At 41.2% G+C, this 26081-nt stretch overlaps 3 protein-coding genes across 6 annotated transcripts in view; all 3 read left to right on the top strand.

Moving 5' to 3' along the window:
* The window catches only part of LOC109468770 (mothers against decapentaplegic homolog 4-like), a 21482-nt gene extending 11149 nt beyond the window's left edge, over positions 1-10333 (top strand). For 3 of the 4 annotated variants that reach the window (XM_019767093.1, XM_019767094.1, XM_019767092.1), the window contains exons 5-13: positions 2308-2493; positions 3591-3665; positions 3911-4093; positions 4502-4591; positions 4861-4932; positions 5398-5581; positions 5955-6123; positions 6473-6611; positions 6995-10333. In XM_019767093.1, coding sequence (XP_019622652.1) covers positions 2308-2493; positions 3591-3665; positions 3911-4093; positions 4502-4591; positions 4861-4932; positions 5398-5581; positions 5955-6123; positions 6473-6611; positions 6995-7230 — 1334 coding nt within the window. In that variant the 3' untranslated portion in view covers positions 7231-10333. The remainder of the gene's footprint in view (positions 1-2307; positions 2494-3590; positions 3666-3910; positions 4094-4501; positions 4592-4860; positions 4933-5397; positions 5582-5954; positions 6124-6472; positions 6612-6994) is intronic. The other variant, XM_019767095.1, reaches the window with a different exon arrangement.
* A 546-nt stretch (positions 10334-10879) lies between these two features.
* LOC109468812 (protein ERGIC-53-like) lies at positions 10880-22060 on the top strand. Its single transcript, XM_019767152.1, has 15 exons — positions 10880-11079; positions 11712-11768; positions 11905-12002; positions 16176-16283; positions 16517-16578; positions 16869-16968; positions 17401-17524; positions 17720-17778; positions 18034-18128; positions 18259-18310; positions 18450-18520; positions 18830-19048; positions 19530-19713; positions 20128-20246; positions 20681-22060. Exons 1-15 carry the CDS (start codon positions 10911-10913, stop codon positions 20715-20717), a joined length of 1554 nt encoding a protein of 517 aa, XP_019622711.1. The 5' UTR covers positions 10880-10910; the 3' UTR covers positions 20718-22060.
* Positions 22061-22882: 822 nt separating this feature from the next.
* On the top strand, positions 22883-24885 carry LOC109468811 (tripartite motif-containing protein 3-like). Its single transcript, XM_019767151.1, has one exon. The coding sequence runs from the start codon at positions 22901-22903 to the stop codon at positions 24704-24706; it is 1806 nt and encodes a 601-aa protein (XP_019622710.1). The 5' UTR covers positions 22883-22900; the 3' UTR covers positions 24707-24885.
* The last annotated feature ends 1196 nt before the right edge of the window (positions 24886-26081 follow it).

Here is a 26081-nt window from a genome sequence, read left to right as displayed (position 1 = left end):
GGCCAGGTGACCACTATAGAGAAACAGCCGGTTAGTTGACCCCCCCCCCCAAAAAAAAAAGGGACACATGCTTTGAGTACCAACAGTGATGTCTTTATTCTGAAACATATGAATACATACATTTGCAAAGGTAAACCCCTTTTATGTGTACATGTCTTAGTTCAATAATTTGTTGTTCTTTTGCTTTAGTTGTACTTTATTTTGTACTTGCTTGAAAAAAAAAGAAATACAGAATCATACAGAAATATTGCATGGAAACATTAACTTGACATCAAAGATACATACACTCAACATATTCAGTTCATCTACTTCTGGGACAATGAAACCATTCACATTAAAACATACAAAATCACTGGTTGTCATTTACTGTTCTTGTGTACATACTAGTACTACATGTGGCTAAAGAAAAGAAAGCAAATCAAGCAACAAACTTTCAACTCCAAACAAATTTCTATCGACTGCAAAATCATTTAATCTAAGCTCAGCTTTCGACGATTTCTTCTCACTCTATCTGCCAGTCGGATCACATCCACCTTTTGGAATAAGTTCGGCGTCTGTCTTTCCGCTTTCGCCATCGTTTCTCCGCAATCGCCACGTTACTAGTATTAGTTGTTGTTGTTGTTAGTCGAAAAGTGGAAGAGAACGACATCGCCATGTTTTTGTTCTTTGGTGAACACTTGCTTCGCGCGACCGACATACGCCACAGCGAATTCCAACCACGTAAATAAGTTATTTTGTACCAAGATGCTGTCTATTTAGTTAACAGCAAAATAATTGTTCGTCAGTTGCCAGTTACTTTCCGTTTTTGGTCGTTTTTGAACATGAAAACTTAGCGAAAACTCTCCTTTGTTTACGGCTTGGGTTTCTCCCCGCGTGGGTTGTCTGCCTCTACCATTATGCCAATGTGGTAGTCAACAGAAAATTTTCTCCTTTCAGACTTATATCTTTTCTAAAATATCCACTACAGTGTTAAAATTACATCTAAAATTACTTGTAGTAATGTATTTCAAATGTTTTCATAATGTAATTACGTCATTTGACGCTAATAAAGTTAAATAAAACTCAGTGTATCTACCTCCATAACAGTGGAATCTCCGATGACCCCAATTGACCTCCCTCTGCAGCTAACATGCGCCATCTTGGAAAAATACGAAACGCATTTTCGAGCCAAATTTCTTGAATTATGCCCATGAAAAACGGAAGCTATGCACATATCTACGCATTTCAAGGAATCGAGAAACCAAATATGGATATTCTTAAGTTTTTTTGTGAAGATAATTGCCGTAATCTTCGCCGAGCGGCCGAGTCCATTGAAAGCTCCAATGCGGCACGCACGGCACTGGTGTTGGGGAAAACGCAGATATCAAAGACACCCGCGACCGCAGAAACTTCGTGTCAAAAGCCAGTTTTCCTTTATTTCATACACATATGGAGTCTAATTTTCAGTTCACATGTTAGTAATGTAGCGATCGGAAAATTATCACAAGGCTCATAACGGTCGTAGCCCGAGGTGGGGTGGTGTTACGGCCGTGGTGCTTAGCGGGTTACGGCCAGCCCCGACCGCTATCGGCGGTGTTGACATGCCGGCGGGACCGGAATGGGGTGACCGCTGACCGCGTTGAACAGTGACCGCTATAGACACGATTCTTAATGCTTACGTCAATGGGAAAAATTTAAGGGACCGGCAAAAACTGACCGCTATGGCCGAGTGACCACTATACAAAGGTGACCGCTAGTACAGGTTTGACTGTAGTTGTTTCTAACGTCATTTAGCCTGACAGGCTCATATAGAAAGCACATGTAAACACTTTGTACAATGCAGTTGCACAGAAGGTCACTTTTAAAAGATACATGTATGTGGGTTGACATGTATCTAAAAAATTCTTGAAATTTGTGACCACTCCTAAAGGAATTGAGTGTAAGTACTGGTACTGAAGTGTACATTAATTGTCACATTTTGTCCTATGGCATGTATGAAAAACTCTAGAATAAAAAAGGGTAGCTTCTTTAGTTTCCAATAGGAAGTTTTGGTAGGAGTTTTTTTGGCCACTACATCTACTAGGGATGTGACACAACTGAAACCACTGCTTGGAAAGTGGGAATCCCTTAATTTGAAGTCTTAATCAGGTCACAGACCCTTGACTTTTTTGCCCCGCGGTGGCTCGCTGCGATATGATGTGTTGCACAAGGAACACCCCCAAATCGTACATATACAGGGCACTATATAGATGGTACTGTATGTGCGACACATATATATATATCGGCCCCGCAGGACAAGGGTTAAAACAAAGTTTTTTCCCCCCACAGCTCCTCCGAGCAGACTTGTGAAGGATGAGTTTGTCCATGAGTGTGTTCAGGTGGAGGGGAACCAGTACAATACACCAGGAACCTCCGACTCCTCCCAGTCCATCCAGACTATACAACACACCTCCAACCACACACAGAGTCGCCCTGACAGCTTCCCTCATCCCATGCTGTCAACACCACACTCAGGTAGGATATGGTAGTAAGGGTAGTGCTGCACTGCCCTCTTGCAGTCTGTCGTTGTACTGCGGGCGTGTACTAGTCACCTTGAATTCTCACCCTGACAGCTTCCCTCATCCCATGTTGTCAACACCAGGCCCGTGATCAGGTAGGGTAGAAACTGCAGTGCAACACTGCCCTCTTGTGGTCTGTTGTTGTACTGCAGGGATATACCTTTCCCACGTTAAATTCTCACCTTGACAGCTTCTCCCATCCCATGTTGTCAACACTGCGCTTGTGATCAGGTAGGGGAGACACTGCAGTGAAGCAGTGCCTTCTAGCAGACTATTCATGTACTGCAGGCTTGTACTACTCTGTTGTATCACTTTAGTCTGACTAACAGTGAGTCAGACTGCATCCATTTTGCAAGGACCAGACATGTCATGTGAGTTTTCTTCTACCGAAACAGACAGAATTTTGTCTCCATATGACAACATTCGTACGTCTCTGAATATTTCTAATGGTTTACTTTTCCTAGGTTTGAACGTAGTATCTTTCCTACTTTGGGGCTCTACATTTGTTGTTATTTTTCATGTGCTGTGTTGATTATAATGTCAAACTCCCTTTTTGTGCCTGTTCTAATCTATGTCTTTTAAAATCCCTGGAAATTTGCCTAGAAATTCTCCAGCCTTTGAAAGCAAGGTACTCTCCTAGCCAATGCCCTTGGCTGTTTCTAGGGACATTGGAATTTTGATGTCAATATGTCCAACACTGCCTTCTCTATTGACCACTAAGCATAGTACGCATTCTTGTTGTTAGATGGTTACAGGGCGCTCTGTAGAAAATGTTGTTATGTTCCAGGACAATTATTTAGGCTCAAGATAGAGAAAACAAATAGACCATTCTGTCTCCATTGGCAAACAAAAATGAAAATTTCACTATACACTGTATTTTCACCAGGGTATCAATAGTGCAACCAAAAGTTGGCTCTTTGAAATTATCTCAAATAAGTCTTGAAAGGAATGAAATACATGTATTTGTTTCTTGGAAAGGCAGGTTTGCACAGATTCAGAGTTTTATCTTCCTTTGTAGTGAGAGTTGAAATGTTTTTTGTTTGATTTCTACAGTCTCATCAGCGGCAGCTCCTGTCACCAATGGTTTTGGGATGTCGCACTCGGACCCCAACGGACTGAACAGACCAGGTAAGGCCATGGTGTACTATGTTTTAAACACTAATTTGATGTTATTAAAGAATGTCTGTACTATTAATGCTGAAAGTTTGGCATGTTCAGGACTCTCTACAGAAATTTAAAGAAATGTTGTCCTGTAGCTGAGAGGGTAGGTAGGTAGGTTCAGCACTCTAGGAAAGCCAGTACCTTTTATTACTCTTTGAACTCATCTGTTTTGTGAGGTCCTTCAACTCATTCCACCCTTTATTTGGATTCAGGTCCGAGCATGGTTGGTTTTGGAACGCCCCCTCACTCAGACGGTGTCTTCGCGTACATTGCAGGGCCGTCCGGCCCCGGACAACAGGCGCCGCCACAGCAGGCACCTCCACAGCAGGCAACCCCGGGGCCTTCCACTCTGGAGACTACCACCGTCTCCACTCAGCCTTCCACACCATTCAGAAGTATGTTTGATTTATTTGTTTATTTATTTCTGTCCTCATGGCAGGGATTTTCTAAAAAAATAAAATAAAAAAATACCCCTTGATACCTAGTACTGAACTCTGTTTAGAAAGACATTGTGAAATTATGGTGAAGCTTGTACTGTTAGTTCTGGGAATGGAAATTGAGGTGGGTGGCAAGCTCTTAGGGAAGAGGCCCAGTTAGCCCCTGACAGTGACAGCATTTTTTTGTGACACCTCAAGCCTTTTTTATAATATTTTCTTAACTTGGGAACATGGGTGCTTCGTCCTCATGCAAACATTTACCTTGGGAAGAAGAGTGTCAAAGCTTAACAATTCAGACTCACCATCATACCTAGCTGTTGTGATTATTTTGAAAGCAGGAGTTTATAAACTGTTGTTTTTTCCCAGGCAACACGACGACTTGGGCGGGAAACAACACAGCGACGTACACACAGAACATGGCACCGGAGGGAAGCCTGGCACCGCCACCGTACTGGGGTTAGTTACTGTAGGAACATGTGCTCACATTTGGTTGTGTAAAAAAGTTTTTTTATTCTGTGAGAGTGCCTGAAGATAGATTGAAACCAGGACAGATGTAAAATTTAAATTTTACTGAAAAACACTACAAACTTTGAAATCAAAATGTATGACACCTTATACCTACTGTCCGATATTGTTATGTATAGCATACAGCATACAGTATGATGCTATAGAATGTGTAGAATGAACTGCTAAAGGATCCAGGTATGTCTAATGTTACCTCACAGCTGGAGGAGGGGGAAACAGTCAACTCCACAGTAACGCAGCTCTGGCAAACATGCCGCTCTCATCACGGCCTGGTAAGTCAAGTCAACTCTTCACAAAACACACAACAATAACAACTTATACTGTAACCTTTAGTAGTATGGAACTTGCACTGTTCCATTTCTAATTTGGAGTTAAAAGTTCTGATTGAAGCAAGGGTAAGATATGCACAGTTTGTAAGACTTCTTTATGTACCTGTTTATGATGCCCTAACACTTCTTTGAGTTTCTTGTGAATTGTGAATTTGAGTGTAAAATCTTCTGATTTCTAAACATGATTTAGAACCTTTGGTTGCATGTGCTATGCAACAAGTGTGGCCCTTAGTACAATAAAGGTTAATAGTGGGATTTGTTCAAACACAGCATCATACATGCATATTACATGTACATACAAATAAACCTCAACAAATTTGAGAAACCTCTGTCATTTTTATTGATCTTCTTCTTATTGAAGGGAAATGATGTCTTACATTAGTTGCCATGTTTTTTTCCTCCCACAAGGCCCTGAATACTGGTGTTCCATCGCGTACTTTGAGATGGACGTCCAAGTGGGGGAGATTTTCAAAGTCCCGTCCAGCTGTCCCACAGTGACTGTGGACGGGTACACGGATCCATCAGGCATCGACAGGTTCTGCCTCGGACAGCTCTCCAACGTGCACAGGACAGAGGCTAGCGAAAGGGCAAGGTTTGTGTTCTAGGGCTGAACTGTAGCTGTTTTTCTTTCCTGTGTACCAGAACTTTTAATGCACTAAAGTGCTCTAAAATAGCACATTGGCAGAACATACTGCACCTGCGTGAAACCTGCATTGTAATGTACATAGTACTTCAGCAGAAGGTCTTGTTTAAGGTCGTATTCACGTATTTTAATTCTGTTGGACAATTTCGGTGCAGTTCAGTGAATACTTCCAGACTGATTTTTATTCCGATTAAACCAATGATGAATGATGATGGTTTTCAAATGTTGTGTCAGAAAAGATACCGGTATTGTCTGCAACGGGCAAAATTCTGATGTGATGTTGAAGGTCATTTGAAAGTCGCCCCCCTCCCCCATCTTTCAGGTTACACATTGGGAAGGGTGTACAGCTGGACCTGAGAGGGGAGGGCGACGTGTGGGTGAGATGTCTGAGCGACCACGCCGTGTTCGTGCAGAGTTATTACCTGGACCGCGAGGCGGGGAGGGCGCCGGGAGACGCCGTGCACAAGATCTACCCCAGCGCGTACATCAAGGTGAAACAGACATTTATCTACTTCTAGAGTAGAGTACTGGAATTACTTGTTATGACTGCTTATGACAGGGACAAAGGAAGACTCCCTGAAAGTACAATGGACTATTTCTTAATGTCCTCTTATAAGGATTGTAACTCTTTCTGTTAACATGCAAGTTGTATGAGTAACAATGGACAGAATTTGAACTTTGGACCTTTTAGCTGCTGTTATCTTTCATTGCTGCAGTGGACCTTTTTTTATTATTTGACGAGTATCTGATGTAATAATGAACAATCCTGCCCATACTGGAAGGCACATGTATCTATCTGCATTCAAAGTGATGGAGTGTTGAATCCTGTTGTTTGTGCAGGTGTTTGACCTGCGTCAGTGCCACCGTCAGATGCAGCAGCAGGCGGCTACGGCGCAGGCAGCTGCAGCTGCTCAGGCCGCAGCTGTGGCAGGGAACGTGCCGGGGCCGGGGTCTGTGGGAGGGATCGCTCCTGCCATCGGTGAGTCAGATTATCTACCGTGTAGAGCAGTTAGAATTTTTTTATAGTTCAGCAAAATCTTGCAATGCAGTTTAAGAAAATGCTACAGTGTGTCTTTCAAGAACAAAACAAATCGCTTTCTTTTGGGCCTATTTTGATGAGAAAGATTTTGCAATGCATTGTAAGACATTTGCAAAGAAAAAATTTCAAACTAGGCCCAAAGAAGGAGATATATTTTCTTCTCGAAAGAAGTATGTTTTCTTTGTTGGTTGTTTTTGTTGTTTAACCCTGTATAATCCTTTCTTGTTCATCCATCTGTATTTATTGACCCTGTTTGTTTGTTTTTCTGTTTGAGCCCTTGTCCACACAAAGATTGGATTCATATTGAATAAACTCATGTTCAGGGGTTCTTTCAGATCTGGGGCTGTCGTCTGCGGCCAGTATAGGGGTGGACGACCTGCGGCGACTCTGTATCCTGCGTATGAGCTTCGTGAAGGGCTGGGGACCGGACTACCCGCGACAGAGCATCAAACAGACGCCGTGCTGGATCGAGATCCACCTCCACCGCGCCCTGCAGCTATTGGACGAGGTTTTACATACGATGCCGCTAACAGGAGGCGATCCGCGGCATCTGGACTAGCGTAGCTCTCGTTTTTTTCTTTTGTAAAAAAACATTAAGATTTTATTTCAATAGGCCAGACCAATGAAAATGTAACATTGTGAAGCTTTACACAAATCTATTTTCATTTTTATTTCAGTGAACAACACCTACACACCTCTGCATCAAAATAGAATAACTTAACGCTTAATATAACATGTAGAAGATATATGGGTTATGCCATTGTATGCAGGGGGTACTACTTTTGTCCTTTCTGTAGTTGTTACTCTTATTTTGTGATACAGACTCGAGAAAATATATTAGAACATGTAACCATGATGTGTGCAAGTGGAAGTTATGGCTGAATTTTTTTTTTAAATGACAGAACTTGACCTGCTAAAAATGGATGTTCTGAAAAATGGCAAAAATACCTGGACTGACAGACAAATTGTTAATATCCATACCTCTGAATAGGCCAAGATGTAAAGCAAAATTTGTTCTGTTTTACCCTTGGGGAAATGGTCACTGCCATCTTGAGTTTTGAGTGTACAAAATGGTTTATATACTCCAGGTTATATCTTCCATTGCCACAACTTGGTCATATACCTGTACAACTATATATTGTTTAAGGAATCTGCATATAAAAGTACAGTTTCCTCAAGATTTTATTTTGTATCATGCATAGATGTATACTTTGTTTACATGTAAGAAAGCAAGCTGTTTTCCATGACAAGCATTTCAGAATGAAGATTTTTTTGTCTGATAGGTTTGATCTGAAAAATGTGAAGCTGATAAATTGTGGATTTTCTTGAATGCCTATTGCAGAAGCTAAATTTTAACAGTCTTTAGATAGTAAAATCACACTAATTAAGCATTCTACAGTCCTCAGTCACTGCACTACTATGAAGATACTTCTTTAACTAATGCCACAGTCACAATTTCAAGAGAGAGGGGGAAGAGGTGTAGCAAGATCTAGATTTTAGCCAGGCTCTGGAAGGGTTTTTGGCTGTGCAAAACAACAGCCTGTAAACTACCCAATGAGGCATCGGTTTGGAAGTGTGTCTGTATCATCACATAAGCAGTGTTTGCAGTATTTAGTACCTCAGGTCTGTAAAAACTCACATTGCCTTGAGCGCTGTATTCCCTGGATATTGTGATGGATCTGGTTACTTTTGAGATGCAAAGGAGTACAGTACTGAAGAAGAAAAATGCTATTTATTCTACCAATTAGCACTGCATTTACAGCAAACTTTCCCCACAATTTGCTTGTTAGATAATGTTGGTAAGGAGAGTCAAAAGTTGAATCACAATGGAATAGGGCTGAAGGGCATGTTTTTAGACATACAATGCCTAAACATGTTCCCTCAGTCAAGAACCTTGTCTTGTTGGTAGTGAAAGAGGACTAGAAATGGCATTGTCCAATCCAAGGAAGCCACAGGTGTAAGATATTATGGGATGTAATGATTGACATACTGATGTGCAGTGAAGTAGCCAATAGGAAAGGGTAGGAACTAATGTGGTCATAGAGATAGTGGGAAATGTATGGACTCGCATTGTGATTGGTAATCTGTACAAATTGGAAATTACAGTAATCTGGTAAAATGTTTTATTTTGGCTAACGTATTGGCGGTTTTATTTCAATGTTCAAATTAAGATTAAAATTTACCTCGTTCTTTCAGTCATTGACACAGACTTGCCAAGGCCTGCCTCTCTTACAAAGTCACATTTTTGCAACTGTGTGAAATGAAATGTCATCTAGCAGACAGTTAAGAATACAAGTCAGGGATTTTGAACCAACCATGCATGGTGGGTCTGAACTCAAGTGCAAACAGCCTACACGGCGGCCATGTTGGTGTCCGTATTTGCATTTCATAGCCCAAGTGCTTTTGGACATTTACAGATCTTCTGACACTCTCAAATAAACCATTATTACCGGTGTCTTCAACTCACAGAATACCAAAAGAATACTTGGATATAAGACATAAAAACGCAGTGAAAACTCGCCTGATCCCCTGAAATGCAAATAGGGACACCAACATGGCCACCATCACCTGTCTACTTCATCAGTATGGAAAGTGAGTGAAAATGCTCTATAGAGCTGTTTGTGTTGTAATTATATCAAACTGGATGAGAAAATGCACTGTACAGGTCACTAATGAATTCAGGTACATCTTATGACCATAATTCCGGTATATAGACGTACCAACGTAGAATAGTTTGATAAATGAGAGAATAGCAAAGTTAGGGGATAAGTACAGTAGTCTGCTTTCTTATCATTTTTAACATTGCAAAATGGTATGTTGCAGGTATGTGTACAATATGATAGTTGCACCATGAATTTTGATTTGATAAGTTAGGATACTAGGTCACACGTATGATGATATTTTACATGTGGAATCTTGTAGAGAGTTCCAAATATCTGTTGCCAATGAAAGTACTACCTGACCCTGAACATGCCATACTTTTGATACAAGGGTTTTTATTAATAACAGACCATCTCAGTCTTCTTAATACCATATTTGGTGCTAGATCACTGTCAACTATTCAAAAAATTTCATTCTTAATACTAACAGATGACCAGTCGGAATCTATCAATTTGTTATCATCAAATTGTGATCGTTAAGGTCCAATTACTAGTATTCAACCAAATATGTAATTTACAAGTCTTGACATGTCTTTTTGCATCATGAATATGAGCACTACTGTCAGTCTTGTATTTTAAGGTACACAAATATCTACTAAGACAACCAATAAGCCAGTATAAATATGTTAACACTAAGGGCAGTTTGTCATAAAAAAAGTTACATAGCATTCAATTACTGTGACAGTTACTGTAACAGCACATCAAGTAATCAAGGTTTGTTCATGGCACCACCATGGTTTTGTGTATATTTTCAACTTGTTTTGCAATATTTCTGCAGTAAACGTTTATTTTTTAAATACACTTTATTTGAGACTACAAATGTATTATGTACTTGGCAATATCAGGTTGGGATAAGATATGCTAGTGTAGTTGAGATGAATTTGTACAGTGCTTATTTGCCATGTAGTTGTGTGCTACATTTTCTACACAAGGCTTTATAACAAACAGTAGAAGTGCATCATGTTTGTTAGTAGGAAGTGGAATAAATTATTGGGAATATTTTTCTGCTGTCTTGCCTCTACTTTTTTATTGGAGTTGTACATCAGTAATTGTTGTTGCAACATCATATCTCATTCCATATAATGTAACATCTGGTACATGTAACGTTATATAATGTTATAACATTTTGTGTAACGTTATTGTTGAAGCTCCTAAATTAAACATAAAAACAACATAGTACCGATAGCACATAGTGACCAATAAGTGGAATTTCTTCCTTGATGACCTCAGAAAACGTGCTCTTTGTCAAATTTGCATTTACCTTAGTTACAATGTATGTTATAAGATTAGATTGAAATGTTAGCATTGTAAGAGAAAGCATTTTTGTCAGATACTATTCTAACACAACAAAGAGATCTGGATAAAAATGCCCATAAGAATTTTTAATTATCTTAATGTGCTCGCGTCAATATCGCTAAATTCCAATATCTTATAATATTCAAACATTTATTGTAACATCACAAAAGCTACCTGAGAAAGTGCCCACCTGGCCTAGTAGCTCCGCCCACCTTCTGACCAATCAGAGCGCGCCAAGTTGGTAAGTGTACCCATCCTGCCCCGCGGTGACACATACACCAACATGGCGGCCACCGGCTGGTTTGCGGACGCCTTTCTCCTCATTTTCCTCGTTTTTCTCGGCTGTACTTCTTCCCAGACACCCCACAAAAGGTTCGAGTACAAGCTGAGCTTCAAAGGACCACATCTGGTGCAAAAGAACGGAAAAGTCCCTTTCTGGGACTACTCTGGACGTGAGTGAAACCTCTATTTTCTTTCATTCATAGACCGCAAGTCAGCTGCAGGCAACACAGACGATATAATTTTTCGTCTGCAAGATTTCCTTTCCTTAATCAAGTAACAATCGGATTTAAATTGTTCCCACGGTGTTTGGGTGTTGCTGAATGGACCTTTTCTTTTGTTAATCACCTTGAATGAGACGGGTTACGCTGTTTTTGAGGGGTAGTACTGGGGTGGTTGAGCCTGTGGCGATGGCAAAAAGCGTTCCATATGGTACATGTGTCATGCGGAAGTGGTCGTTTATACCACCTTTCTTGGGCCTGAAAAGACAATATAGATTTGTATAAAAGCGCAAATGAGTAACATTAGAACGCGAAAATCGACCCTTTCTTACTAGATAAATTTCTGGCAAATCTTTCCCCCGAATCCCACTTATTTCGAAAACAATTTGTTCAGCCACTAAAGAGAGTGTCATATACAAATGTATTAATTTGATAATTGCATCTAACTATAGCTGCAGAATTTTGTTGATAGACATTGACCATTCTTGTACAGTTTGTAACACTTTGTACGTTATGTATTTTGCTTTTGCTTAATGTATTTCATGAGCCAATAAACAAATAACAAACTTTGTTCTTTTTTACAGATGCTATTGCAAGCGATGAACAAATTCGTATTACCCCCTCCCTACGCAGTAAGAGAGGTAAGCAGAAAATTGGTTCCATTATGTATCTTTTTTAAGTTTAATGTGTTACAAATCTCAATATTATATTAGGACTGACCATTGAAATTAAGTCCCTGTGAACTTAACTGAATTTGCAGTATTCTCTCCTTCACAGGTAATGTCTGGAGTACGTACATCAATGGACACGACCACTGGTCCATCGAGGTCACCATCAGGGTCACGGGAAGGGGGCGGATAGGTGCAGATGGTCTGGTGAGCTAACTACATTATATGGGTATCCAACCAGCCATTTAGTAACCTGGGTGCCAGACTGTTGCCAGGGTTAGTATACAGGCTAGCTCCTCAGTTGCAAGGCCAACCTGTCCCCAAGGAAAGTTTACTGTAACGTACCATTTCCTCGCCCTGTCCCCCACCCCAAGGTTAGGGAATGATGAGAGGAGACGAGAGGTGTACTTGCAGTAGTGTGTATTCTTCAGTAGAACATGTGGATAACTCAACTATATCAATCCGGTTCCAAAGGAGGACTAGACCACTTGCCACCGGGGGTGGCGGGTTGTACCATTCCCATGGGGGGAATATTAGATCCTTACACTCTTCCCCCCTACAACAAGTAAAACTTCTCCTGAAGTTTACAAAATGAGATATAACAATGTAACAATGTAATATTTAAGGAACAATCTAAACTCTACAGCAAACTGATCTATTCAGAACTGTTAACAAATAGGGAAGAACGTTAAGTGTCGCAACCTGACAACAGAATATAGCGTCACACCTTGACCATGGATTGGAATACAGTGTCATAGAAATATAACATCATACATCAAAACATCATGATCATACATCAAAAGTTAAACATCAGCATCATAGAAATATAACATCATACATCAAAACATCATCATACATCAAAAGTTAAACATCAGCATCATAGAAATATAACATCATACATCAAAACATCATCATACATCAAAAGTTAAACATCAGCATCATAGAAATATAACATCATTATCGCATATATACTAAAACATATCGTCACTTTAAGCCTAACTTACACTAAAGCTTACACTATAGCATGTCATCACAAAAGCAAGTAAACCTACACTAAAACTTACGCTAAAGCATGTCATCACAAGAGCAAGTAAACTTACACTAAAACTTACACTAAAGCATGTCATCACAATAGCAAACAAGAAGCCATAGGCGACAATTCTCCGTGAAGTTTTATATATTTCAACAAAATCCCAAGCGTCAACGCCAGACCTACTGTGCAGACATTATAATTAGGCAACGGTTAATACCACGCTCGTCCCCAGCGCCCGTGGAGAAGCCGTAGGTTATAGATCGTGGCTTAGCCCAGGCTATGGAAAATAAACTTTCTTTAATGCAAATCTGTCGTTTTTGTTTTCTTTGCGCTATCTAAAGGGTTAGGATAACCTACTCTACTCTGGCGGTATTGTCGTGCGCGCTCGCTAGTACGTAACGTTACACGGCGGCCATCTGAATACATGTACACTGCATTCTTTCTACTATCGGGACCTAAAACAAGACGCAAGATTCCTATTTTGGGGTATAAAATGCTGTCACAATGGTAATATATACCAAATGAAACGGACCTTTACAAAGTACCTCATTTGGTGACGCTATGAGGGTGTACCGTTATCCCTCTACATTTGCCCAGAAGGGAGTTAGTCGCGGAAGGAACTTAGCCACGGAGGGAGTTTTGGCATTCTCCGCCCGCGCCACAAACTCTCGTCCCCAGGACAGTCCACTCTGCTACCCAGCATGCTTTGCGCAAAATGCGTTCTCGGCCCCAGGACACAAATACACGCTAATGCTTCCGCACTGTGTTGCTCTGGGGACCCCGCCGCGCGCCCAGATGTGGATTTAATTATAGCGCGCTAGCGGACGCTGCGGAGGAGCGTGGGTTAATACAATGAGGGCGCGTCACAAGCATAAAACATACAAAGAGCTAAATCCATTACTGCTCCCAGGGCGTGTAAAGATACTGTGCTTCAAGTTCTAACTTCATTTTAATTACACACACACAATCATTGCATTCACATAAAGATCGGACTATCATGGTCGTGTCTAGTAACAAAGACAGCCCCACCGTCTTACGGTGCCTGTACCTAATTAAGCGCGCCTGGAACAAGCCAAATTCCAGCAACAGTGGCGGTAAGCACCGCGAGTGTTACTACCGCCGGCCAGATAACCAGGATATCTGCTTACAGTACCTCTGCTACCAGACAACTGCCTAAACCTACGGTCTATTCCACAGGATTGTAAAAGTAGGGATGTTTCGAAAATAACCATTTACTCCAATATCAAAACAGCTACGGTAAAAATAAAAAGACGTGCATCATCCCGGACATAATGCAACACCACATGCGAAATTACACAGATATGCGACGTACGGCAGAATGCGTTTTGGCTGCGAACATCTTCCAAAAAACTTGGCATCTCTTAACCATGGGCAAAAACATCTGGAACCACTTATAAAAACCACCCCGTATCTGCATGAACTTTTACCTCCCCCCCCGCTATTCCAAACAACGCGTTTTTCTGGACCGTTCCAATTCGCCTCGTAATTGTAGGGGTGCGTCTGCGATATTACATTGACCGCGAAAGCAGCAACGGCAAAAATACACATTCGTGCATCAACACGGGCATGCCCGCAGACGGCGTATAAAATTGCGTGCCGATTACACGAAGAGAACCCAGTGTTTTGACTGCGAACATGAAAAATCAGCCGATTACAACACTCCGTCCGGAGGTCCTGACCTCCTTCACGGAGTAATAAACTTACCCTAAAACATGTCATCACAAGAACAAGTAACTTATCTAAAGTTTGACTTATACTAAAAACTTACACTAAAGTTTAACAATATCACATAGGTATATCAGGGCATAACGTTATCATTTTAACTAACACATATCATCACATAAGCATAATGAAGGGAATACAGTTCTATGTGGTGTACATTTGACAGATCTACATGGTAGGTACAACGGTAGAATTTGACAGGGAAGAAACAGATTAATCTGTGTAGGTTCTAGACGCTTCGTCTAGTATTCAACCTCTGTCAAAAAAAATTCCTGGCGAGGCAGGTTCTCCGCGTCCCAATCTGAATAGATTGTCAATGTTTACCACAGTAGCAGTCTGATGGTAGACTAAACAGCTCAGTTCAGGTGTTGCACGCCTTCAGCAAAATCGTGGTCGGGACTCATGATCAGAACACGTTGTGTTTTAGCGCTGTTGGCTCCACCTCTCTGGCTGGATGACGGGGTGTCGGGGTTTCCGACTCGGCTGTCCACGGCTGAATTGAGGCTTGGGGGGAGGGGGGTCCGTAGACTACAGAACTTGCCAGTGGTTAAGCTGGGGGCTTGTGGGCCCGGGACTGAGTCACGAAACTGTCCTCCAGTCTCAAGGTGTCGTCCAGTCAGGTCTGGTGGTAGTGCGACCATCTGCTAAATCTCAGGACAGGGCGTCCTTCGGTGTGACCATTTCAGTCCCTTGTTGTTTTCCGTCCCATCGGGGAATTTTGCTGACTCAGGGGAGCTGGTTGACAAGACAAGCTGTTGGTTTTGTTGACACCAGCAGGCATCCTGGTTGGAGCTGAACTTCTTCTCCTTCTAGAGTCCGACAAATATAAAGTTCGCCAGCTTGCACCCGCGAAACTTTGCACCCGCGGTGTGGTCGCATCATGGCGGGAGCGCATGGCATCGTCGAAAAGTTGCAAAACAAATCTCATCTCAAAGTCTGGTTCGGGGGTGAGGGACAGGCTTACCGATCTCCTGGCCGGGTCCAGATGATCCCGAAGCTGCCACCAGTGTAACGTACCATTTCCTCGCCCTGTCCCCCACCCCAAGGTTAGGGAATGATGAGAGGAGACGAGAGGTGTACTTGCAGTAGTGTGTATTCTTCAGTAGAACATGTGGATAACTCAACTATATCAATCCGGTTCCAAAGGAGGACTAGACCACTTGCCACCGGGGGTGGCGGGTTGTACCATTCCCATAGGGGGAATATTAGATCCTTACATTACCATAGGCTCCCTTGGTTCGACCCTGCTTCTCATGATCTAAATGGGGGCTAGCCTGTGTATTGGCCTTGACAACAGTTTGGCATCCAGACTAGACATTTAGACTAGTGCTATGTATGTAACATAATTGTACTTGTATTAAGGCTATCCTGTGATATTGCACTAGAAGTTAAATGGACCACTGTATGTGTACATCATTAGTAAGAAGAGTTCAGAACTCCATTATTATTGCAAGAACTGCTATATTACTTCAGGTAAGAGTAGACAAAAGTCCTACAAATTTAACTTTTTCAGATAGTGGTCAGCTTCACAGCACTGTATAATAATGTACATACACAAGATTTATTTTAAAATCAAATGCAGCACTGTATTTTTGTCCGTACAGGCCATCTGGTACACAAAGACCCGAGGAGTGGATGGACCTGTGTACGGCAGCAGTGACAGGTGGAATGGAGTTGGCGTTTTCTTTGACTCCTTTGACAATGATAACCAGGTGAGTACTGGTCTATTCACGACACACTTTAGGTTTAGAGATGGAATTACGTAAAATGTAAACTACATGTAAAATCTAAACTACATGTACATGAGATACAGTCTTGCTCTGGTAGTTAACTAACACTGCCCGGCTAGAGACAAATGATATTGTATTGATTTTTTGCCATGCTCTGGATTTTTTCTCCAAACTGCCAAAATTTTATTAACAGCATTTCTGTCATTCTTCTGCAGCACAATAACCCGTATGTGCTGGTAATGCAGAACGATGGAACCAAATCCTACAACCATGCCAAGTAAGACCAACTTCAGAACTTTGTAGACTGTGTGAATGCGATAGGCTTGCTGTAATGTGTATGTTTGTGTGTTTTTGCCTGTGTTTGTGCAAGTGTTTGTGCAAGTGTTTGTGCAAGTGTTTGTGCAAGTGTTTGTGCTAGTGTTGGTGCATGTGTTTGATCATGTCTATGTATTACTGTACATACATACAGAACCTTAACATAGACTACATGTATGCAGCACACTAGAGTACACTAAAATGTTTTACCCCATGTTAAAAGTTTGATCATTATTCTTGCCTCCTCTCTAGTGATGGTTTGACCCAGCAGCTGGGTGGCTGTCTGCGAGACTTCAGGAACAAGCCCTACCCCGTCCGCGCTAAACTTGAGTACTACCAGAACAGGCTCACGGTACGACAACGTTTATTATCCTTTGTCAGTCATGGTTGCACACTTAACAATCTGGGGAAAATTAAGGTGTCCTCATGTTCATATTATTTACTAGTTACTTCAGCATCAAGGGAGTGAAGTATTGGCTTGTTTGTTTGTTTGTCTGTATGTATATCATGTGTGTTTGCCTGTGTGTGTGTGTGTGTGTGTGTGTGTGTGTGTGTGTGTGTGTGTGTGTGTGTGTGTGTGTGTGTGTGCGCATGTGCTGCAGTTCCTGTATGTTCTGCCATGGGGGTGATGTCTATTATCTCTGATTGCCTTGCTTTTATGTGCAACCATTCAACATTTGAAAAAAAGGTTTATGTGCCTGTATTTATGTAGATTTTCTTATGTTTCTTTTTTGGTATATATAATATAGTATAAAGGTTCATAGGCTCCCCTATGTTGTTTCAGCTGTGGTATAACAACGGAATGACTCCCAACAAGGATGAGTTTGAGTTGTGCATGCAGGCCCACGAGATTCACCTCGAGAAGGGAGGCTTCTTTGGGGTTTCAGCAGCCACTGGAGGACTAGCAGGTAAGAGGGGCTACTTTAGGGGTTTTCAGAGCAGCAGAGATACCATCGAGTAAACTAGGATGTACATTTGTGGTTGGGATTTGGTATTTAGAACTTTTGTGCCTGACTGAATCACAACAATCTACTATGGCAATGAAGCCATTTTAGGGTAACAGAAATTGCACGCAGCATTAATTTTTTTTCCTCCCTTCACAGATGACCACGATGTGCTGTCCTTCCTGTTCTACAGCCTGACACCCCCCTCATCAGAAATGGTACGTACCCTGTAAATAGCTACTTTTATGAATAACGTACATGGACACTCTATGAAAACCCGAAAACTGTATTTAGTAGGTAAGACTAAAAAATGTATCAGATATCTGATAGTTTTAGTGCGATTCTTGGATTTATTGGCATTGCTGGAGGATGACATCCTTACCAGTAGGACATCCATACATGTATGTGTACAGTGTGACATACATGTACAGTACGTAATCCTGATTGTATCTTTACTGTTTTGCTCCCTACAGCCTGGAAGAGAAGGACTGATCACGGATGAGGAGAGGGAGAGATTCACGGGGGAGTTTGATCAGTACCAGCAGAAATTCGAGAAACAGAGAGAAGAGTAAGTTGTGTGATGGAATTAAATATACACTTCTGTCAATATCTTCATTCTGGATAGACTTAGAGTAAAATCATTACATGTATCCTTATTCTAATGAAATGTAAGCTAAAGACGTGTTTATTTTGTGCAGGTACGTTAAGGAACACCCTGATGCACAAGTGGAGGCAGAATTTGATGCTGTGGTAAGTGAAGAACTTAACACACTGAAATACTTTTTGAGTCCTGCCTGCTGTTGTCATTTTTTATGTACATGTATTTAATTTATGCTTCAATGCTTTGGTACCAGGCATACATGTTGACAAACACTGTGCTTTTGTTTAGTTTGAGCGTGAGGAGGAAAGGGAACTAAGGCTGATTTTTGAGGGACAGGAGAAAATCCACAAGACAGTGAGGTAGGGCAAGTCATCTTCCATTTGTTTGTTGTTTTTCTGCTGAACTTCTAGTTATTTACAAGGTACAGAAGTAATGCCCTAATTGGTTTCAGTTGTATTGTGGGTGGGAGGTGATTTTGACAGTTGATTGATAGGGAGGTCACATGAAGGTGACCCACTAAGCCCCTTCAGGAAGTGGTGTAATACCCGATTAAATTACATCTTACAATCCTTCATGGTTCCAAAAATATTTATCTGAGGTCTACAAAATTTTGCCCAGTCCTCCAAAAAATATGTTGGAAAACTAACAAGTTGTTGCCATGGTAACAGGGACCTGCAGAGAAAGCTGGATGAGATTGTTGGTCGGCAGGAGCGGACACTGTCCCTGGTGAGTACGGTACAGCAGACCATGCCGGCGGCGGGCGGCGTCCAGGCCGTGCCAGCGGGAGGAGGGGCCCAGCCACCGCCACAGATGCCCATCCAGAGGCACGAGGTGGACGCTGTACTGACCGCACAGAGGGAGCTCACACAGGGGCTCAGGGATCTCAGGTAAGGATTGCCTGGCTACATCATGCTTTCTGTAGCAGCTCTTCCACTGGTCAGGCCCCAGAAGTTTTTAATGGCCAACTTTTCTGTGTCAGGAGAATTGGAAACATCTTAATGTTAATCCTGTTGTTAATTGATTTATGTATACATACAATGTGCTAATATGGAGCAATTATTGTCAGACTGTGAACTGGGTGGAAGGCTGTGATGACTGATTGTCATAGTGATAAAGAATCCTAAGCTCCTATTTCTGGGAATGGGAGTAGTTCTCTCGAGTTAGAGGTATGTATGGCCACAAGCTCTCATAGAGGCAGTCCAATCAGCATGCATGGAATACTAGTAAACCTCTTCATATCCCATTGCATGCTGGGAGATACAGGGCACTATGGGTAACCACAACAACATAGATGTAGGATCAGGCACAATTTGTTAGCATTGCCCAGGTTTTGATGTTGTTTGTTTCTCCCCACTTTTTTTACAACAGATCCAAAGTTGACACGATCCACAACCGAGCGGCGACAATTGAGACCAACCAGCAGCGACAGATGCAGAACCAAGGTCAGGGTCAGGGTCAAGGTCAGGGTCTGGATCCCGGGATTCTGCCTGAGCTGAGGGACAACCTGCATCACGTCAAGAGGGATGTCAGCTCACTCCTCATACAGAGACCTGTCAGTAACACTGGCTTTTTTTTATTGATTTTGATTCTCTGTTAGCCATGTGTATTACAAAAGGGTTTTAATAGCCTTTGATATAACAGAAGAGTTCACAATATTGAATATTAAGATAAAAATGCATAAGAAAATCTACAACTTAAAGAAACTGAACTGAAACAAGATGAAGTGTTCATTCATTGGTTGATTTTGCTGCAGTTGATACAAAATTAAATTATTTTTCTTCCTGAAAACAGAAAATATATTGTCCAACCTCTGCCATGATACAAAAGCTGTGTAGGGAAGGGGTAACAGCTGTCTCTAGGTTGGAAGCACTGGTAATATATTGTCTTGATGCAAAGTCAAAGTACTAGATAATATATATATTTGAAAAGATGCTTGGATCTTACATGTCCGTTTCCGTCTTCCCAGGGTTCCCAGCAGCTATCCTGTCCCCCCGTTCCTGAGTACCCACAATGCATCACACCAATGTACTTCCTGGTTCTAATAGTGGTGCAGTCGGCCATGTTTGTTCTCTACTTAACCTACAAGTGAGTTCTTCTTCTTGTTCTATGCTATTATGTATTATATATTATATATTCCATAGCTTTCCTCACTCCACCCAGATGTGAATGGGTACCTGACTTTGGTTGGGGAGGTGGAAGGAAAGGGATGTACTCTGCCCTTCAATACCATGCCTAAGACATGGTAGATTAACAACCTACTGTCCTAGCCTCTAATAGACTGTATATTGTGAAAGTTTTGAACGTAAAATTCATGACACTTTAAACAAGTCTTCCTTGTATGACTTACTGTACTACTCTACTACAATTGTTTCAGTTGCAAATTTGAAACACTGAAAACCTCCTTTTCCCCCCTAAATAAAACCCACCACAAACGTTCAACCATTATACAGTATGTCTTTACTTTCTTAACTACAACATGACATTTTCTGACTGACCCATGTTTTTGTCATGTATCACAGAAGCAGGCAAGAAGCAGCCAGCAAGAAGTTCTATTAACGAAGAACACATCGTAGCAAAGGTAGCCATGAGCAAACTGTACATGGAGATATTTATACAAATATGTCATGATTGGGTTTCTGTGCTGTACATGTAATATCATATCCTACAGACTTGTGATTGTGTTTTTAAACGTATTGTACAGTTTCCTGTCCTGTTTCTTGCCCTTCTGAAATCAATGTTAAATGTGTCAAATGATATTCAAAAATGTGTTTTTTCAAATGGGGATATAGTAAAAATGTCAATGCACATGTATCCCAGGTATCCTAAATTACGAAAAGAAATACCAAAAGAATCAGTGAAGTTTGTGATCAAGTAAAAGGTGCAAGTTCTTGCAGTTCAGTTCCTAGCTGCTAGGTGTCAGCCTGCACAGATGAAACAAAAAACGATTTGCAGCTAACAGCATGTAACAAAGCTCCGTGGAAAGCTGACTACTCTCGTATTGTAGAGAATTGCTTTGTATTCCTGTGCATTGATATGTGAATGCCTTAATTTGATGATATTTGATTGAGGAAATAATTTTTGTCAAAGTGCCATGGATGGAGTAAATCTTCCAAGTATATGCATCTGTAGAAATTTAGTGTTCAGTATGTTAAAAAGCATCCAATTCAATTTTGCAACTTACTACATGTACAATAAAAATATGACCAGAAACTTAATCATAACTTTGAAAATCCACTTTTATTGCCCTGAAATTGCATTGGATCCAAAATAATGGCATGTGAATTTTTTTTAGAAATGATTTTCTCATGGACTTATGTGAAAATGTGGCAGTATCAAATGGTTCTGTGAAATGCAGATCAAAATACAAATTTTGTTGTTACTGTAAGAACACTGTACACTGCTTTGTTGTTAATGCACAATTCTCGGTGAAATGGTAATTTAAAAACATACATGCCAATTGTGAAATTAAAATGTTACTTGTAGATGTCCAGATATTGGAGATGATGATGATGTAGATTGAGATGTCCTAAACTAGGAGATACATGTTTTGGTTATCATGCCAGCAAAGGGTCAACCTATACTACTGAAATTACAAGAAGGTTGGAAGAAAGCTTTATTTAAGCTGTAGCTGCCATAGATTCGACAAAAATCATGCCAGCCCTGAAGAATCTGCCATATTGCATCAAAAGGGTTGAAAATGTAGTAAAAAAAAAGTGTCAACGTTCTGTGCAATTGCATGTCAAATAGCCTGCGCAAATGTCTTCTCTACAAAGTCTATTGTAGGTGATCAACTTACAAATGTATCTGCAACATAACATGGCAATAATATTGCTTTGGCCCAATCGCTCCTAGCCTGGGTGCTATCCGATTTGTAACAGGCTCCTTGCACTTGTTGGCCTGAAAAAATCAATTTGCAAATATTTGAGTGCAGGGTGCCCCACTACAAATACGATGGTACCCAGGTAAAATAAGGTTGGTGCTGAATTGAAGCTTGGATTCTTGTTTCTTCATTACTTGTATTGCAGTTAACCAGATCTTTCCTTATGTAACAAAGAAGTGAAATGTTGGTGCCATACTGAAGCTGTATCAAATGTCTCTTGTCATGAACTAATAAATGTTTAATTTTATTGTAAAGTGAGTCTGTGGACATGTTTGATGATCACATATTATGCAACACTAATACAGGAAGTTCAGTAATCCTCCTTGGCAACAGATATTCTATACTGATATTTATACTTCAACACACTATAAACTCAACACACAACACACTATAAATCCCTCCCTTAACTATAGACTCGTCTGAGAATTTTCCCTTTCCAAGATTCAAAGTTCAGTAGGAATAGCACTTTGTAAATTCATAAGTGTTACATATATGGCCAGGGACAAAGATCGTAAATCCTTAGTGGACTTTGTCCTGAGTTGTTGCTGCCAAATACGCAGTGTGATAAAATCACTGGAAATGTTCCAGCTACAATTAATTAATTATACTATAGAGCTCAGGAAAAATTACAGAGATAGAACTGTAAATGATTGTTGCAGGCAAACTTTGGACAGTGGACTGATATGCTAATTTTGCCAGGTTACCTTAAACGTTACATATGCAAACAAAGCCAGTAATTACCTTAGCACAACTGAACTATGACTTATTTGCAAACAAACCTGTTAGTCATTACAGAAACAATTGACGTAATGCAAAGTCACAGGATAAGTAGTCACAAGACTGAAAAAGAGGAAGTAAAATGGCGGCCGCATCGTCAAGTTTGGGGACACAAATCCAGGAAGATTTGACCTGCAGCATCTGCCTAGGGCTGTTCAGCAGGCCCAAGGTGCTGCCCTGTCAGCACACCTTCTGCCAGGACTGTCTACAGCACCTTACAGTCGGTCAAACCACCTTCCAGTGTCCAGTCTGCCGAAAGCAGGTAAGAAAACCACCCCAGGGGGTACAAGCGTTCCCAAACAACCTCCTGGTTACAAGTCTGCAAACAAGAATCCAAGAAGATGACAAGAAAAAGGTGGAGTTGAAGAAAGATCTGTGTCCCTTGCATCCATCTGAAGAAATCAAGCTGTACTGTCAAGAATGTAATGTGCCAGTATGTAATGAATGTTTGGATAACAAGCACAGCAGTCATTCCACCATAAGTCTGAAGAAGGCCGCAGAAGAAAGGAAGGCCTCGGTTCAAGTGCTTATCGATGAAGGGAGAAACAACGTAGCGACTTACCACGCTTTTATTGAAAGTCTGATAGACAACGAGAAAACCCTGAAAGAACAGAAACAACAGACAAGCAATGGCATTATGGAGGCTTACAACCAAATGGTGCAGAAACTCACTGAAAGCAGGGACTATCTGTTGTCAAGAGTTGAGGAAAATGACAAGGAGAACATGGAAATGATAAGGAAAGAAAAGGGCAGATTTCTATTTGACTCCAGGGAACTGTCTGCTGCCTGTGATCAAGCAGAAGAAGAAATGAAGACAGGAGGAGTAGAATTTCTCCAACAGGAAACTATTCTAACAGGAGTCATGGCAATGCACAGAGGAAAAACAGCACCAACTCCTGTACAAACCCAGCCTGCTGCCTTTCATCCCACACATTCAGTGCCAGTGTTGGGACATGTGATGGTCCAGTCACACTCACAAACACAAACACAAGCACTAACATTTGGAGGACAGGGCACAAAACCAGGAAAGCTCCAGTTCCCCGCTAGTGTCACCGTGTCAGAGCAAGGCGAGATCTTTGTAGCAGACAGGTGGAACCAGAGAATCCAAGCCTTCACCCTGCAGGGAACGTTTATTCACCAGTTCCCAACAGTCGTGTCAGGTGGACAGAAGATGGAACCAAACAACGTGGCTGTAGATGGAAAGGGGAATCTGTGGGTGGTGGGGGAGACAAAACTGGCAGAGTTTGCTGTGCAGTACACCAAACAGGGTAGGGTGGTGACAAAGATTGACCTACAGAAGACAGGGTGGGTGAGAGGAGTTGCTGTGGACTCCAGGAGGAACCACATCCTCATCACACAAACTACAGGAAACTGGGACAACCTGCATGGTGAAGTGAGAGTGTTCAGGCCAGATGGAACGCTTGTGAGAGCTATGGGAGGGAAGAAGAACTCACTAGCATCCCTAGTATCAAGGCAGCAGAGGATGAAGCACCCATGGTACATCACTGTGGATGGGGGAGGGAACATTTTTGTGTCAGACTGTGGCAATCACTGTATCCATGTTTACAACGAGGATGGACAGTTTCTGTTCCAGTTTGGGGGAAGTGGTGATGGTCAGCTGCAGGGTCCTATGGGTCTGTGTACCGACAGGACAGGTAACGTCATTGTGGTCAACGGTGGAAACAGCCGTGTGGAGATGTTTGACAAGACAGGTCGCTTCCTTCAACACATCACTACAGACCTGGCACAGCCATGTGCTGTTGCCATAGCAACACAGGGTCAGCTTGTGGTGTCTGATTTGAAGAGCCATACCATCAATGTTATGTATAACACTACTGTCAAAACTGACCAAGAAGATTACTCTGGTGACCAGTGTCTCTACACCTAACCTTGTACACTGTACCAGTATACATGTATGTCAATGTATCTTTGTGTAGACGTTTGAAACACTTACTGTGATGGCTGTGGAGATGTTTTTCTGCTGTTACATACTAGTACATGTCATACTGTTCTTGTTCTGATGTCAATACTTACCCTAGATCAGTGCATTGCCTATTGCTAATTAGTAAGTCCAGTGAATGTTTACATTTTTCAGTATAATTCATTCCAGTAGACCTCACCTGTGTAGACTATCACCTGACTTGTGTTGACCTTTAACCCCCTGATCACATGAACTGAGGAAAGATGGCAGATGCTCTCTGAAATCCTCTCTGCTGAACTGTATGTTTAATCAGGTTTATCCTTCTTTAATACTATCATTTTAGTAGACTTTTGAGCATGGGGATGTCTTTTAAACCCTACATTTTAGCTAATGCACTCAAATATAAGTCTCTATTTTTTGAACACTAGTAAAGTAGTAATGGTATGGCTTATTATTGAATTTATGGATGTTGAAAGTACATGTCTTGACAGTACATTCCCATTTAGAATGGAGAAGATGCACTGTCCTACCAGAATGTAGAAGGCACAAAGCTTCATGTAACAGAAATTATAATGTTCCTAACATGTTGTATGGTTGCATGTTGTATAAATCATAAATGACGTGACAGTCCAAGCCTGTTTTGCTGCTTCAGAGGTGATGACTTGTATCTGTTTACTTGTAAACATTTCCATGAAATTGTGAGAGATGTATTTAGCAAGACAATTAGCAAAGCTATGCCCCCCCCCCCAACTCACTACCAGTGCACTGCTTTGCTGTAGTACTTGCTCATCTGTGTGGCATATATACCTATATTTGCTGTATATACCAATTATAATTCAGCTCCCAGAAACTTTCATACCTCTTAACTATATAAAAGATAGCTTTTGTTTCCTACTACCTTATCATTTTTGAAATCCTAACATTTCCTCACAGTCAAGGCCTACACTAACATACCTAATAAAAAAGGAGATGACTCGTCAATTGTTTCACTACAAAACTTTATATACAACACAGATTAACCAGTTCTCAGCTGCTCTCAGCAGCAAGTAACATAACACAGTCATGATTGTTTATAAAGACATCCAGAAACAAGACTTGAAGGTAGTACAAAGCATGTGCTCTAGATTTGTATGAAAAAAAGGTTTCCACCTCAAAAAGTAGCATAATAGTACACAAAGCCCACAGAAATTGCAAGGTACATAATCATTACTGTTCAATGCCATTAAAAATGTGTAAATAACTTAGCTTTTAAGAAAGAATTACAAACTGGAGTTCCGTACATTTTTCTGTAGCTTGACAAAACGTTGGTCACTAACACAAAGAAACAACTAAATAATAAAAT

This window comes from Branchiostoma belcheri, unplaced genomic scaffold, assembly GCF_001625305.1.
Source record: "Branchiostoma belcheri isolate BF01 breed outbred unplaced genomic scaffold, Haploidv18h27 scaffold2, whole genome shotgun sequence".
Taxonomy (NCBI): Eukaryota; Metazoa; Chordata; class Leptocardii; order Amphioxiformes; family Branchiostomatidae; genus Branchiostoma; species Branchiostoma belcheri.
Note: the sequence above shows the minus strand (reverse complement) of the source record. Positions and strands in the feature narration are given on the sequence as shown.

Excerpts from the sequence above, each read along its gene's own strand:
- LOC109468811 (XM_019767151.1), top strand. The coding sequence starts at position 22,901 with ATGGCGGCCGCATCGTCAAGTTTGGGGACACAAATCCAGGAAGATTTG.
- LOC109468812 (XM_019767152.1), top strand. The coding sequence starts at position 10,911 with ATGGCGGCCACCGGCTGGTTTGCGGACGCCTTTCTCCTCATTTTCCTC. Across the intron at positions 17,779-18,033 it reads CACCCCCCTCATCAGAAATG|CCTGGAAGAGAAGGACTGAT; the intron begins GTACGTACCCTG and ends TGCTCCCTACAG. Across the intron at positions 18,311-18,449 it reads AGGCAGAATTTGATGCTGTG|TTTGAGCGTGAGGAGGAAAG; the intron begins GTAAGTGAAGAA and ends GCTTTTGTTTAG.